The 15,510-nt window shown below is 40.3% G+C and overlaps 1 protein-coding gene and 1 long non-coding RNA gene across 17 annotated transcripts in view; one reads left to right on the top strand and one right to left on the bottom strand.

Moving 5' to 3' along the window:
• LOC148385369 (ryanodine receptor 3-like) overlaps positions 1-12,152 on the top strand; it is a 55,560-nt gene extending 43,408 nt beyond the window's left edge. For 3 of the 16 annotated variants that reach the window (XM_088401308.1, XM_088401304.1, XM_088401297.1), the window contains 34 exons: positions 1,113-1,283; positions 1,358-1,417; positions 1,487-1,621; positions 1,693-1,805; positions 2,817-2,913; positions 3,465-3,574; positions 3,645-3,696; positions 3,756-3,806; positions 3,867-3,966; positions 4,028-4,107; positions 4,178-4,254; positions 4,344-4,417; positions 5,269-5,286; positions 5,677-5,757; positions 5,834-5,922; positions 6,016-6,144; positions 6,213-6,317; positions 6,642-6,723; positions 6,826-8,147; positions 8,236-8,294; positions 8,364-8,535; positions 8,617-8,703; positions 8,780-8,977; positions 9,385-9,515; positions 9,588-9,630; positions 9,722-9,849; positions 9,917-9,977; positions 10,045-10,191; positions 10,299-10,433; positions 10,499-10,655; positions 10,730-10,794; positions 10,869-10,969; positions 11,162-11,213; positions 11,290-12,152. In XM_088401308.1, the coding sequence (XP_088257434.1) occupies positions 1,113-1,283; positions 1,358-1,417; positions 1,487-1,621; positions 1,693-1,805; positions 2,817-2,913; positions 3,465-3,574; positions 3,645-3,696; positions 3,756-3,806; positions 3,867-3,966; positions 4,028-4,107; positions 4,178-4,254; positions 4,344-4,417; positions 5,269-5,286; positions 5,677-5,757; positions 5,834-5,922; positions 6,016-6,144; positions 6,213-6,317; positions 6,642-6,723; positions 6,826-8,147; positions 8,236-8,294; positions 8,364-8,535; positions 8,617-8,703; positions 8,780-8,977; positions 9,385-9,515; positions 9,588-9,630; positions 9,722-9,849; positions 9,917-9,977; positions 10,045-10,191; positions 10,299-10,433; positions 10,499-10,655; positions 10,730-10,794; positions 10,869-10,969; positions 11,162-11,213; positions 11,290-11,385 (4,578 nt within the window). In that variant the 3' untranslated portion in view covers positions 11,386-12,152. Of the gene's footprint in view, positions 1-68; positions 84-1,112; positions 1,284-1,357; positions 1,418-1,486; positions 1,622-1,692; positions 1,806-2,365; positions 2,466-2,816; positions 2,914-3,464; positions 3,575-3,644; positions 3,697-3,755; positions 3,807-3,866; positions 3,967-4,027; positions 4,108-4,177; positions 4,255-4,343; positions 4,418-5,268; positions 5,287-5,676; positions 5,758-5,833; positions 5,923-6,015; positions 6,145-6,212; positions 6,318-6,641; positions 6,724-6,825; positions 8,148-8,235; positions 8,295-8,363; positions 8,536-8,616; positions 8,704-8,779; positions 8,978-9,384; positions 9,516-9,587; positions 9,631-9,721; positions 9,850-9,916; positions 9,978-10,044; positions 10,192-10,298; positions 10,434-10,498; positions 10,656-10,729; positions 10,795-10,868; positions 10,970-11,161; positions 11,214-11,289 lie in introns of all 16 variants that reach the window. The other 13 variants (XM_088401309.1, XM_088401306.1, XM_088401301.1 and 10 more) reach the window with 7 other exon arrangements.
• Positions 1-13,345, bottom strand: part of LOC148385368 (uncharacterized) — a 56,194-nt gene extending 42,849 nt beyond the window's left edge. Inside the window, exon 1 of the long non-coding RNA XR_015863531.1 lies at positions 13,006-13,345. This is a non-coding gene — a long non-coding RNA (uncharacterized LOC148385368). The remainder of the gene's footprint in view (positions 1-13,005) is intronic.
• Between the last annotated feature and the right edge of the window lie 2,165 nt (positions 13,346-15,510).

The raw sequence follows: 15,510 nt of genomic DNA, 5'->3' as shown, positions 1-15,510 counted from the left end.
ACTGTCATCCTTATTTGCTATCTGCCTGTCTTTTTCCCTTCCTGTCTCTCTCTCTCGGTCTCGTACAGTCCTTTAAGGAAAAGGTAGAGTGATGCAGCGCATGTTTACATGACAGCTTATTGGCTCATTAAACTGAAAGGCCAATAGAGCATTGTGTCTCTGTACCTTGTAATTTATAGTCAAGTCTTATTATTACGTCCCATATCTAATTTGTGTCTTCTGCTGCTTTCATTAATGTTGTGGCATTGTGAATTTCCTCTTTTTTTTTTTCTTTTGTCTTTAGGGGTAAAATTATGATGCCCGGACTCTTTTTAGCCAAATGTGCATCGTTTGATAGATTGTGGTGTACTGTATTGGAGAATAGTTGCCTCTAGTGTGTATATTTGTGGTGAGATGTAATATGTACTATGTATGTGTGTGTATTTATGTTAATGTGAATATAGAGTACAGGTGGACAAAAATGTTGGTGCCTATTTATTAATGAAAGAAAAAAAAAAGAAAAAATAAATAAAGATAGATAGATAGATAGATAGATAGATAGATAGATAGATAGATAGATAGATAGATAGATAGATAGATAGATCCAACAATTGATGTTAAATGTTTATTTGTTATAATTATAATAAATAAATAAATAAATAAATAAATAAATAAATAAATAAATAAATAGTTATGTCTGATTACAGTTTTTTTTCCTTTCATTAATAGAACGGTACCAATAATTTTCTACCAACAAATGTTTGTATGTACATGTACAGTACAGTTTTGTTTTTAGAGAGTCGTCTGCTTCAGTTCAGCTGAAATTGTTTTCTTTTTTTTCTTCCCAGCTATTCTATTTCCCAGGCAAACGTCTTTTTGAATAGCAACAGCCTGTTGGTTAGCAGTTGTGAGATGTTACGCTTCAGTGAAGCATGTGATTTCATTGATTCTGCCAGGGCTGGAAAAACAATGTAGTCTTGCTTTTTTAGTAATCCAGTCTGAGAACACTATAAAATGATATAACGGGATTTAAAGGTTTGATTTACAGGCAAAATAGTTCCTTAGACAATTTTATGAATGCTTTTCTCTTTTTGTTATTTTGACTGCTATGTTGAACAATTGTATATTTTCAGTCTGGTGGACAAGACCAGGAGAGAAAACACAAGAAAAGACGTGGTGAGTTCTACTCCATCCAGACATCACTGATCGTGGCTGCTCTCAAGAAGATGCTTCCAATCGGCCTCAACATGTGCACCCCGGGGGACCAGGAGCTCATCTCATTGGCCAAGACGCGCTATCTTCTGGTCAGACTAAAATCCGCTTGAAGGACAAGTGTCATCAAATTTGCATCCAACCTGGTGAATATTTGCTTTTACAGAGGGACACAGACGACGAGGTGAAAGATCACATTCGGCAAAATCTTCACCTCAGAGAAAAGGTGAGAATGGACTTTGCTATTGCCTCCTAGCTTGTATATCTGACACGTTACTCGAAAATGTGCTCCCAGTCGGAAGACCCCGCTGTGAGGTGGCAGTTAAACCTTTACAAAGATATAATGGTTCGAGGCGAGGGGGCCCCGGACCCCGAGAGGGTGGTGGATCGTATTCAGAGGATCTCCGCTGCTGTTTTTAACTTAGAACAGGTAGAACATTTGCATTTTCACACACTGGAAGTTTTTTTTTGTCGAAACAAATACTCTCTTCTTTTTGCTAGGTGGAGCAACCACTAAGATCCAAGAAATGTGTCTGGCAGAAGTTGCTGTCCAAGCAGCGGAAAAGAGCAGTCGTAGCCTGTTTCCGAATGGCTCCACTTTATAATCTGCCGAGGTATTGAGAAACATCTCCTCGCAGATGTTTTACAGCAAATATTTGAAACACACAAACTGGTCAAATTCCCGAAGTATCTGCAGCATCACACTTTTTCTCTCGTCTCTGACTTACAACCTCGATTTTTCACAACCAGCTCCCCGCTCTATGTTTGTAGGAAAAAATGTCTGGCCTGCAGATGTTTTCAAGGAATACAAAAAAGGGACACCAGTAATTTCATGCCTTGCTGGTCTGTAACTCAATTACAGGACGCAAGCTACAGTAGGAGGAAAACAATTATGGGGCCCAAGCAGGAGGGCGGCCACCTTCAATATGTGCTCAACCTACCTGCCTGCCGGTCTGCCTGGCAGGCAATATGTCACATTCATTCCCCGTTGTTGACACTGAAATATGTCCCAGCAAAGTAAACATTTATTAAATTCTGTTTCCACGGCAGACATGTTTCTGCTGCCGGATACGCCGATCCTGCATGGAAAGGACGTTGCAAAATTGTAAACTATAGTCAGTAAAAATCTTGTTGCATCCTCAATGTCACACTGTACTGTATTTGCCTCCCTCAGGGACAAAAACAATAATTACTTCCTGAATGCCTACCGACATATTTGGCTGGAGAAAATGCATGAGAACTCAGACTATGACAGTCTGCTCTCCATGCTAACGGTAATGTTGCATTGACCTGCGTTGACAATGTTGTCGACACCACGCTTCCCTCCAGGCACCAACCTTAACTTCCATTCCTTCAAATATCCCGACTGTTTTAGCCACTGGTCCGTCTGTTGGTTTATAAGACACAACGGGGTTAAGTAGAAAGAAATTTTGGACTTTGGTTGTCTATTGGGTTCATTTGCTTCCTCTGATTTCCCTCATTCATTCCGATCATTCTCATTGAAACTGTATGACCAGTGGGATGTACCAGTACCCTGAACTAACAACTTCTTCTGAAGGTCCTGCTTGCCTCCTTTCCTCTGCTTTGATCTAACCCAGACTCATTTCCTCTTACCCCCTCCCTAGGCATCGCTCTATTAATCTCTTCCTTCTGGCCTATCAGAGAATATGGATAGAAACAGAAGAGTATTCTTTTGAGGAGAAGCTAGTACAGGATCTTGCAGTAAGTACTTACAGTCTAAAACCTTGTCCTGGGAGGTTTGCCCCTCCTCCTCTTGTTGTACCTGTGACGTTCTTATACATACGTGTTTATCAATTAAGTGGCACATTTGTGTAGCAAGCATGACATCACCGCTGATGTCAGAGCAATGTCGACCAGTTGTGCAATTGTTTTTTTTCCCCATCGTGAGAGCCGTTGACTTATCAATTCGATTTTTGTTTTGTCTTCAAAAACCTCAATGCAAATAGCAGCAAAGTAGCTCTACGGAAAAAAATCCCAAAACTGTTTTTTACTTTCTGTAAAAATATAAGGAGAATCATGGGTTACTGTAGAATCATGCAAATCCTTATTCTTTACAAAGCTGCTGCATGTCACCTCTGCTTCTGTGTGTTAGTTAGCATGCGAATCCATGCTTGCGCTTGATGGTCTGCATGCTTCCGGTGCATCCACTTAAAATCTTGTTGTGTAAAAGGTAAGAGCGAGCTATAATCAAGTACCGCCACAACTCAATCACGTCCTGTATAACTAATAACGAGAAGCCGTGCCTTGTCCAGAAAATACATCACAAAGTGGAAGAGGAGGAAGAGGAAGAGATTCGAAAGCAGCCCGATCCGCTTCACCAGCTCGTTCTGCATTTCAGCCATAATGCTCTCACAGAGTGCAGGTGAACACAAATGAAACACAATATCACGTGACTATGCATTTTTTTAACAATATTTATCTTTTTATTTCAGTTCCTTGGAAGATGATCCTTTATATATCGCATACGCAGATATGATGGCAAAGGTATGTTATTGTCTCAAATACAAAAAATGGACAGATCTTACATCATATTTCCGTCACAGAGTTGTGCTGAAGGTGAAGAGGAAAATGATGAGAAAGAGAAAACTTTTGAGGTACAATTAAAGGAACCAGCGAAAGTCTTTCTTTTTCTGATGCTTGCCTTGTTTTTTTAGGAGAAGGAAATGGAGAAGCAAAAGATGTTGTACCAGCAAGCCCGACTGCACGATCGCGGGGCTGCAGAGATGGTTCTCCAGATGATTGGTGCTAGTAAAGGTATCAACTCTGAAACTTTCACCACATTTGCTTCGTGTAATTCATACTGTGAGGTCAATAGGTCGTCTGGATGCGATGGTAACCTTCACCCTGAAATTGGGCATCTCCATTCTGAATGGCGGAAACATTCTGGTGCAGCAGGTAATGGTTGCTGCAGAACCAGGAATGATTTAATTGGCTGAATCAACCTAATTAACTTCCTTGCGGACAGAAAATGTTGGACTACCTGAAAGAGAAGCGAGATGTCGGCTTCTTCAAAAGCTTATCTGGACTAATGATGTCTTGCAGGTAAGGAAGACATAGTCGCTTTTCTCCACACTTTTTCAAATTAGTCATATGGACCTAAACCAAATCGTACAATCATCTTTTCTTCTTAGTGTGCTGGACCTCAATGCTTTCGAGAGACAAAACAAAGCAGAAGGTCTTGGGATGGTTACAGAGGAAGGATCAAGTATGTAAAAGCTCCAACATTATCGTGAAAAGTGTTTTCTTTATAGTAAGTCAATGTTGTCAATTCCAGATAAAAGAAAAAAAAAAATCATCGAGTTACACATACTTGCTAATTCAGGAATTATTTTTCATTGAGCTAACGAAATACACCCCCCCACAATTTATAACAGTGCTGTACAGTTTCTCATATGACCATTGTAATGTAAAAGTGAAAGTCTGCCATCTAGTGTTCACACAATTTTGCTATTTTTAGCACTAATTCAGACCCCTTTGCTCTTCTGGAGTTGCACAATTCCATTTTCAAATCATGTTTTTGTTTCGTGTTGATATTGTCATCACATAGTGAGCCTGTTAATGCGTGTACAAGTCCTGTCAACCAATTACATCTACTTAGTGACATCAATTAAAATATTTATACTATATGGAATATATTAATTTGACGGCAGGTTTGCACACAGTCACTGATAACGCCATATAATATATTTGCACAATCAATTTAATAAATAATAACAATGTAACCTATTAATTTGCATTTACAGAGTCAATTAGATTGTTGCATTGGACCCCATAAGATTGTGCAAGAACACTTAAAGTTATATATACAGAAAAATATAGTCCATATTGATGCTCATTTCCACATCGTCAACTCAGGCATAAGTGATGGTAACTTTAAAGAGTGTAAACTTTATTTTAAAACTTCACTTGCAAGCTTAGTACGTTGCAAATTAATATATATGTGATATCTGGAGTACGATCATTCTCTCACGTGGTTGTCGTTGAATATCAATGTCAATTTGCTTATGTCTGCTTTTTGTCTGTTCCTGTGATTATTTTTTATGTCATCGGTCGCAGTCAACGTGAGTGAGCGGGGTAAATACACGGTTTAGATTCTATTCTACTCTTCTATGCAATGCTGACATCCTGATTGCTCTGATCTTTCCTCCCTTTGCATCCTGAATGCAATAGAAGCACTTTCCTATTCCTTATTTATAGTTTTAATTCAGGCTGGGCGGAATGCACGCATGCTCGTTTTAACATCTGATATAGATTTGTTGCTTGCTCCGCTGTCAGGTGACCAAAATCCAAGAAGTAGTGCTTGCCAGTTATTTTGGTTTGCTTTCATATGGATTAAACTAATACAAGAGGGAAATATTTGCTTTGTTTGCCAGAATAGAAACACTTTTGCAATTTTATTCCTATTATTACATTTTTGCTTTACCACTAAAAACAAATCGTTCATTTGTTTTCTTGTCTCTGCAGGTTCCAAAGTGCTTCAAAATGATGAGTTCACTAAGGATCTTTTTAGGTTTCTGCAGCTTCTGTGTGAGGGACACAACAACGGTATCTTCACACACCAATTTCTCATATTCTCTAATCTATAAATAATAAACACTTACTGTCAATTCATTATTCGCAGATTTCCAGAACTTTCTAAGGACACAGACAGGAAACACAACTACAGTGAACATCATTATTAGTACTGTAGACTATCTGCTTAGACTTCAGGTTGGATCTTCTGTTATGAGCTCGTCCTACAAATCAAATTGTCTATCCTATTATATTTTCCACTATCTGACATGTGTTAACATTTCATGATAGGAATCCATCAGTGATTTCTACTGGTACTACTCCGGAAAAGATATCATTGACGAAGCGGGTCAGAGGAACTTCTCTAAAGCGCTTGCGGTTGCTAAGCAGGTCTTCAACTCATTAACCGAGTACATACAGGTATCACTACGCACGATATGATGATGAAAGTTATATTTATAAACCGAGAGCTGTGCTGTGTGTTCTAGGGTCCATGCATAGGCAACCAACAGAGTCTGGCTCATAGCAGATTGTGGGATGCGGTCGTGGGGTTCCTGCATGTTTTTGCAAATATGCAAATGAAGTTATCCCAGGTATAAAATCTCCGTCGTCTTAATATCAATGAGACATAACATTCCAAATGTGGAAGGTTTTTACATTTAACATATGGAAGAGCTCCTGAGATTGATGATGTCCTGAATCCAGAGTCGATAAAGTCTTCAAATGAGTTAGGCTGGTGAGACATCTGTTTTTAGACAGAAAATAGCATTGACCCTGGTTGTGATGGATGGAGGTTACCGAGAAGCACACTTTGGGGGCTTTGCAGGGTAGATCTCCACTAGCAGACCATATGGAATGGACAGCGTAGTTTAATGGAGGCCATCAGCTGTCACAATTCTGCTTTTATCCTCTAACAGGACTCCAGTCAAATTGAATTGTTAAAGGAGCTGCTGGACCTGCAGAAGGACATGATCGTCATGATGCTCTCTCTTCTCGAAGGTGAACGCTATATGTCATAGCATGAATTTGTAAAAACATTTTTGATCTGGATTTGCTTTGTCAAAGCTATAACGTGCACATTATTTCCGTATGCCATTACAGGAAATGTCGTCAATGGGACCATCGGGAAACAAATGGTGGACACCTTGGTGGAATCATCCAGCAATGTAGAAATGATTCTCAAGTTCTTTGACATGTTCCTCAAGTTAAAGGACCTGACCACTTCAGACAGCTTCAAGATCTATGATGCCGAAAGCAAAGGTTTTATCTCCAAGAAGGATTTCCAGAAGTCCATGGAGAACCAGAAGCAGTATTCTCAGTCGGAGATTGAGTTTCTTCTGTCTTGCGCTGAGGCGGATGAGAACGACATGTTCAACTATGTGCAGTTTGTGGAAAGGTTCCATGAGCCCGCTAAGGACATTGGCTTCAATGTGGCCGTTCTTCTAACAAACCTCTCGGAGCACATGCCACACGATGCTCGCCTCTCCACGTTCCAGGATCTGGCCGAGAGTGTCCTCAGCTACTTTGAACCCTACTTGGGCCGTATCGAGATCATGGGCGGAGCTAAGCGCATCGAACGCGTCTACTTTGACATCAGCGAGTCGAGTCGAACGCAATGGGAGAAACCTCAGGTGAAGGAGTCCAAGCGACAATTCATCTTTGATGTTGTCAATGAAGGCGGAGAAAGCGAGAAGATGGAACTGTTTGTGAATTTCTGCGAGGATACCATTTTTGAGATGCAATTAGCTTCGCAGATTTCAGAGCCGGACCCGGTGGAGCGACAGGAAGAAGAAGATGAAGATGACAGCCAGAGCTTGGCGGAGAACCAGGAGGAGGAAGAAGAGGAGGAGAATATGATGTTGGAGTCTTCATCAGCATTTACCATTGCCTGTATCTCCATGAGAAAGAATATCTGCCACGTTCGCCAGATGCTGACTTTCAAGAGCATGAAACGGCAGTACAGAAAATTCCGAAAGATGAGCGTGAGGGAGACGGTACACGGGTTTTTTGCGTTCTTCTGGATGATCATCACCGGCCTCTTCCACTTTGTCTACAGCTTGGTTTGGGGTTTCTTCCATATTTTGTGGACCACCATGTTTGGGGGTGGCCTTGTTGAAGGGGCAAAGAACATGAAGGTCACGGACATTCTGGGAAACATGCCCGATCCCACTCAGTTCGGAATCCACGGGGATGTTGTGGAGACGGACAAGATGGAGGCGCATGAGGCGTCGGCATTGACCGAAATGGGTCACATGGCTCAGGGGGAAGTGGCCGAGGGAGACCTGATGGCCGAGCTGCTCAATATTCAGCCCAAGAAGGAAGGAAAGCACGGAGCAGAGCCCGGATTGGGGGACGTGTCTGAAGTGGTTGTCGGGGGCGATGCTCCATCCATAGCCAGTGCTGTCAAGCAGAAGAAGGCTCAGGTTTGTTCGAAGTGGAAAGGACATGAGGCAGTAATTATGTTCTGCACTGATGAGTAATCACACGAATAATTGCTCATTTGTTTTCAAGATGGCTGCCAAGAACCGGGCTTCAAATGGAGACTACAAATCCGATTCAGAGAAAGCAGAGTGAGTGTTTTGTTCAATGTACAAGGACTCTCTTGCAACATTTCTATAATGAGATGTTTCTTGGTGTAGTTCTGATGACGGTGAGAAGAAGGACCACGACAAGGCCAAGGATGAAGCCCCTCCTGCACTTTCACTGGAAAAGAAAACCCCCAAGAAGAGGCTCGACGTAAAGAAAGACCCACCGGAGGCCTTCATGGCCAGCTTCTTTGCTGGCTTAGAAATCTACCAAACCAAGATGCTGGTCAGAATATGTTTCATCCAACTCCTCCAATTAATGGCTGAAATGTATTTGATGTATTTGATTTCTACATTTATTTCATAGAACTACCTGGCCAGGAACTTCTACAACCTTCGATTTTTGGCACTGTTTGTCGCATTTGCTATCAACTTCATTCTTCTCTTCTATAAAGTGAGTTGCAACAAAAGCATCTTGCAAGTGTCTGAAATAATAAAGTCAACTTTTGTTCTTCTTCTAATGTTATAAGGTGACCGGCGATAACTCTGATGATGAGGATCCTTGGAATGGTCATGGGAGAACTGTAGAAGAAGAGGAAGAAGATAACTCTCTTGAATATTTTATCCTACAAGAGAGTACGGGCTACATGGCGCCAACACTTCGCTGTCTGGCAATACTACACACGATTATATCGTTTTTGTGTGTAGTGGGATACTACTACCTGAAGGTACACACAAATACCCATATGGACATTAACACAGTGCATATATGGACAAAAGTATTGGGTCACGGGCCAAAATTTCTATCAAATGCTGAGAAATACTTGGACCCTACCAGGTGCTTATTTTCTGGATAAATTTCTGGATTTTTTTTCCACATTAAATAACATATGAATTTTTATCAGCCTTTTCTGAAGATTTTTTTGGGCCACCCCATGGCCCCCACAAGAAAAAAAATCCTAGCTCCGCCAGTGAAAACACCTCACATACTTCTATCACACAAAATACTTATGAGCACAACGATAAGTGCTTTAAAAAAGGAACCACTGTACTTTTACCAAATGAAACAATCCATAATACAGATGATTAGAACACCACAATGGAATTTATAAGTGACTTATTGTTTGTATGCAAGGTTCCACTGGTAGTGTTCAAGCGTGAGAAGGAGATAGCCAGAAAGTTGGAGTTTGCTGGACTCTACATCACCGAGCAGCCGTCAGATGATGATATTAAAGGACAGTGGGACAGGATGGTCATTAATACACCGTATGTATGTCTTGTTTTGATTTTTTGTGCTTTATCTTTTCACCACATTTTGTTTTCATTTTGTTTTGTTAGGTCTTTCCCCAACAACTACTGGGATAAATTTGTCAAACGAAAGGTAAGACTGAGTATTTTGAACTCTCAAACCAAAATATTATATATTTATGACCCACTGAGAAACAAATATTTGAATCCTCTTTGCTTTGTAGGTGATTAAAAAGTATGGCGACTTGTATGGCGCCGAGAGGATTGCAGAGCTGCTGGGATTGGACAAAAGTGCTCTGGATTTTAATCCGACGGAGGAAGCCGTCACCAAGGAGGCCTCATTGGTGTCCTGGTAAGAGATGAGATGGTTAAGGAGGCATCCACTTGAAATATATTGATGATTCTTTTTCTGTCCTCAGGTTGAGCTCAATCGATACAATGTATCATATCTGGAAAATGGGGGTGGTGTTTACAGACAACGTATGTATGGATAGTTGGTTGGATGAATAAAAGAGAATTAAATTTAACTTTTATCTTTCCATTCCAGTCCTTCCTTTACCTTGTGTGGTACACAACCATGTCCATTCTGGGCCACTATAACAACTTCTTCTTTGCCGCACATCTGCTGGACATCGCAATGGGATTCAAGACGCTTCGCACCATTTTGTCCTCGGTCACCCATAACGGCAAACAGGTCAGTTAGATCGTCTTTTTTCCAGGGTGTGCACCAACCAGTCAACCCTAAGCGTCATAAAACAATAAACGGATGTTCCTTTCCAACAACGCTTGTGTTTGTCACAGCTGGTTTTAACAGTGGGGCTCCTGGCCGTCGTGGTCTACCTCTACACTGTGGTGGCCTTCAACTTCTTCAGGAAGTTCTACAACAAGAGCGAAGATGACGACGAGCCAGACATGAAGTGTGACGATATGATGACTGTAAGAGAAATATTTAAAAAGTCCCCAGAGTGGAACCTTTTTTAAGTGTCAGCTTTCCTCCGCAGTGCTACTTATTCCACATGTATGTGGGCGTGAGAGCGGGGGGTGGCATTGGTGATGAGATCGAAGACCCGGCTGGCGATCCCTACGAGCTGTACCGCATCCTTTTCGACATCACCTTCTTTTTCTTCGTCATCGTAATCCTCTTGGCGATCATTCAGGGTCAGATATTTTGTCTTCGCCTTCTCCACTTTAGTTAAGCTATCCAGAAAGTCACAATTTGTTGATGGTTGCAGGTTTGATCATTGATGCTTTTGGAGAGCTGAGAGACCAGCAGGAACAAGTCAAAGAAGACATGGAGGTGAGAGAAGATTTCAGATGAACCGACACAGGATGAACCCTTCTCATTATATGTTTTCTTTTTCCCCTCATCAGACAAAATGTTTTATTTGTGGGATCGGAAACGACTACTTTGACACAACGCCTCATGGCTTTGAGACTCACACTTTGCAAGAGCACAATTTGGCCAATTATCTGTGAGTAGTCCACTTGGAAGCAAAATTCTATTCAACATTGAGTTTTTTTTCTGTATTTATCTAAGACACTTCTTTGAACATTCTAACATCATGACATTTCTTGGCAAGATTTTCAGTTACAAAGGAGAAATAATCTTTTGTCGTGTTGCTATCCTTGATGTTTTTCACTCAATGACTCTGCTTTGCTTGAAGGTTTTTCCTGATGTACCTCATCAACAAGGATGAGACCGAGCACACTGGCCAGGTGCAACATGATTTACTCTATGATCAATTTAGTTTGATTGAATGTTACCATACTGTTCTTTATGTGCGTGCCTCAGGAGTCATATGTGTGGAAGATGTACCAGGAGCGTTGTTGGGATTTCTTCCCAGCCGGAGACTGCTTCCGCAAACAGTACGAAGATCAGCTGGGTTAGAGCGGATTCCTACACCTGAACCAGGAGGAGAAGAGGGGTGCTGCTCCTCTAATGTGCACCCATGAACGTCCTGACCCACACTGAGCCGAGGGCCGTATAAATGATCAAGCAAGGAAGAGCGCTGCCTGCCTTCGCTACCTTCACTTCGGATGTCGGCCTCCAATTTACCTTGTCAGGTTTTGGCTTTCCGAAGCACTGCATTGCCTTTTACTCTTTTACTCCCCCCCCCAATCATTGCACAATGTTATGTTGTCTCCCTGAGAAACTCGAGCGGGCGTAGGAGTTATGAGACAATTTGTCAGTCAAAATATGCACAAGAATCCAAACTATTTATTTTGAGAATGTTGAGACTTAATGCCAAAAGAAGAGTGAAGTGCATTTGTTGTGTAATCTTGCAAGTGAAATGTAGGGGCCGAACGGTATTATGTCAAATCTAATTTTTTAAAATTCTTTTCCACCAAGTGCCTTATACTGTAGTAGCGAGTCTACATTACAAAGAAGCTATGCAAACCCTTGTGCTGTCTTTTCTTATTGTGAGTAAGTAGACTACCGATACAGACTTTTTTCATTTAAAATGAGAAAAGAAAATGTCATTTGTTTTGCTGAATGCAGCATACATGCAAACGTTAAATGTTGTATAAACGACATTGGAGTTGACTTGGAACAGCAACCGTGGAATTGCTATTGTATGGCCGTTTGTATGTAGTAGCTTTGCAGATTTGTGCATTTCTTTTGATGGGACAAAAATAAAATATTGCCGGAAACGACTTGCTTGGTATTCTGTTCTTAAAAAAAATACACATTCAGATTAACTACTTAAACATGCATGATTAATATGGATAACAAACAACAGTATTTTTATCCACACAATTAAAACTGACTTGAAGGCAATAAAATCAGCAACTGAACAAATTGCACGAAATACTAATTTGTGATACCTTAAGAGACCTTGGTGCATACACTTGTACCTTTATTACAGCTTTAAAAAAAATTATTAGAATACGCATGGCTTTAACAAGAGTTACATTTTTAGAATTGATTGGGAATACACGTAACATAAGGTCTTTGACTGTTTTGTGTTAATGTTACGTTACATTGTTTAAATGTGTCAAGTTCATTAGTAAAGTCATCACATATGTTCCAATTTAAACAAATGGTTCCGTAAATAAAATCAAATTGATTAATGAAACTCTAACCATGCAAAATTATGAAACCCCATCTGCCTGATTTCAAATTAAATGGAGGAATAAATAAACCTGAAAAGTTTTTTTCAGGTGTCCTACTGTGCGACAGCGCGCATACAAGTATAATGAACCATCCATCGTTCACGTTAACGTGAATTTTACACTACAGGACTGTCTCAGAAAATTAGAATATTGTGATAAAGGTCTTTATTCTCTGTAATACAATTAAAAAACAAAAATTAAATCAATATAAGGCTTGCAATATTTCAGTTGATTTGTAATGAATCCAGAATATATCACATATTTTTTTTAATTGCATTACAGAAAATAAAAAACTATCACAATATTCAAATTTTCTGAGACAGTCCTGTAGATGGCGCCAGAGTACTTTGCTTACTATAGACATCGCACGTACGCACGCACTTTGTTGTCTTACCTTATTTGCAGATGAAGTCCATGTTGCCTATCCTTCACCAAAAAGCTCCTTTACTTTGCTGCAAAAGTCCTCCTTATTTTCCTTTAGTTTGGGCACATTGTCTTTATTTTGAGCCTGCACCCATGAAGCTCTGATGCCGTCACAGCAGATCCGTCATAAGTTTGAGTTACTAACTTTTCAAAACAGTTGCATTTCTCCAAGACTTAAGTAGTTGCAGCAGGGGCTCGTCTATCATCACTCCCGTCATCAAATCCCCCAAAACGTCACGTCACAGTCCACTTCACTTTTAGGTGCATAGTGCAAAATAACCTGTGATTTGTTTGTGACATCCGTTTTTTGGTCTGCCTCTACAACAACAAATAGGGCAGCATTACTCACCTTTGGTTGACTTACGCCCCCTTCAGTGCGGCAGAGTACTATCTGCCTCCACCTGTGTCTTTTTACTACGATTTTATGTTCCATCAGCAAAAACAAAAAGCGTTTAACTTTAGTATTTCAACCGGAAATTTGCAATTGCAGCTATTTTGACTACTAAACAATTCAAAATTAGTCATACACAAAGATCAATGGACAAATATTAACATTTGTTTTGATATCATCTTTTTATGTCATCATGATGACAGGTGAGGCAGAGCCCTAGTGGGAAATGATCAATTTTCACTTATTTTATCAGATTTTTTATACCATAGTTATTTCTATTGGATGATCAGTGGCCTGTAGAGGACGCCAGTGTTGTATCTGAGAAAGCTGTCAGCTTCTTAGATGATCTCACGGTGGTCTCAGAGGATTTTGTTTCATCATAAGACAGCAGGTGACCTCTTCATCAGAACCGCCCCCTCCTCCTTTCACTTGTTTCCTCCTGTCCTCCAGCATTAACATCAGAGCTTGCCATGATGTCATCTTCTAAATATGGAGGCAGACTTTCATGGTGGGATGTGAGTGACCTGTACGATCCCCTTGCGGCTCAACAGAATGTTGGAATTGTATTTTTGTCTAAAACAAAAACCCCACATCATCGTGTCTGTTTGATTCTACTACTCTGATTCTACTACTCTGCAAATAGATGCTCGATCAGAAGAGTTAACATTGCCGTATAATTGGCAGGATATGAGCAGATAATTGTTTTAGCCGTGTTTTATTGGATAATTATTTCAATGTAATGCACTCACCGCATTATTTCGTTTACAATTTGAGTCCATATGGCATCTGGCAGGTAAAACTTCATTAGACCATGTCAGTGAAGTGTAAACGCGTGTGTGTGTACCACCACCAAATCAAACTGGTGTAGCTTTTGTGATCTAAGTTCAACCACGCCAATATTAGCAGATAGCCACATTTTTTTAATGTAGTATTGGCTAAATTGTATGTGTTTAAACAATTCTGTGAATCCACCAGGAGAAGATGAATGGCCTCTATTAAGAGCATTTAATCAGTAGCTGGCCTAGTGCTCTCAGTTTCCTGCACCCGCTGGGGAAAGATGAATGTCTACAGGATATTTCATCAGACCCCTCACATCAGAGCGCAGGATATGAGTCTCTAATCCTGTCTGTTTTGTTTTGCTTTCAGGCACACACAGATAGAAGGAATGTTTCATGGGACATCATGAGGACTGGTTAAAATATCGATAAAAAAGAAAGCACATTATGGGACATGGGGCATTTATTTACAATACAAAATATGAATACTAATCTAATTGGTTAAAATGAGCTCATGATGAATAGCGTTTATAGCCGAGAGGTTAAATGAAGTGAGTAACTTGTCCATTGGCATGAAAATGTAAATGTGAGTTCATTGTTGTGTGCAGGTGTAAAAAGCAGGATTGCATTCAATAATTTTCAACAAAAAAAAAGATGTGCTGAAATACTAATACAAAATTATTTCAATTTTGTGCTGTCTCAAACTAAATCGTATATAGTATAAATAGTCTCCATCTAGTAACCGACAGTGGAATTACACCCAAAATAGATAAGCGTTAGACACAAATGGATTCAAAAGCTCTACAAAAATGCGAAAAAAAGAGAAAAAAAGCGGGAACCAGTGATGGAGGGGACTTAGTGATATACGAGGTGTGCATGCACTTACCATTAATAAATTGCTTTTTGTGAGGACTGCTGCTTTGTTATTGTCCCACCACACCCTTCCTCTCTCTATTTCACCTATAAGATGATCCCTCAATAATGCATTTCTCAGCAATTATTAATCATGTGTGAATTATTAAACCTTTTGCTGATTAAAATCTGGCCAAATAAATTGTGCCTCCCGCCGCTGTGTGTTGGTGTAATGTTGTGGCCAATTCGACAAGGACACGCAATAGGCAATTTGAAACGTAAATGCATCTCATTTCGCGGCGTCCTTGAAAGCGCACTTTAGATTGTTCAACGCGCTCGATAAAGTGTATTTGCTTTGCATCTCATGAAAAATGGATGACCTTCTATTTGCTTTCTGCTGCCCACTGCTCTCGCTCTGAATTCAGGGACTACATTTGGCCTAGCATCTTTTTCCTCA

This window comes from Syngnathus floridae, chromosome 16 (assembly GCF_059516105.1).
Source record: "Syngnathus floridae isolate MCC-2025c chromosome 16, RoL_Sflo_1.0, whole genome shotgun sequence".
NCBI classification, from domain to species: domain Eukaryota; kingdom Metazoa; phylum Chordata; class Actinopteri; order Syngnathiformes; family Syngnathidae; genus Syngnathus; species Syngnathus floridae.
Note: the sequence above shows the minus strand (reverse complement) of the source record. Positions and strands in the feature narration are given on the sequence as shown.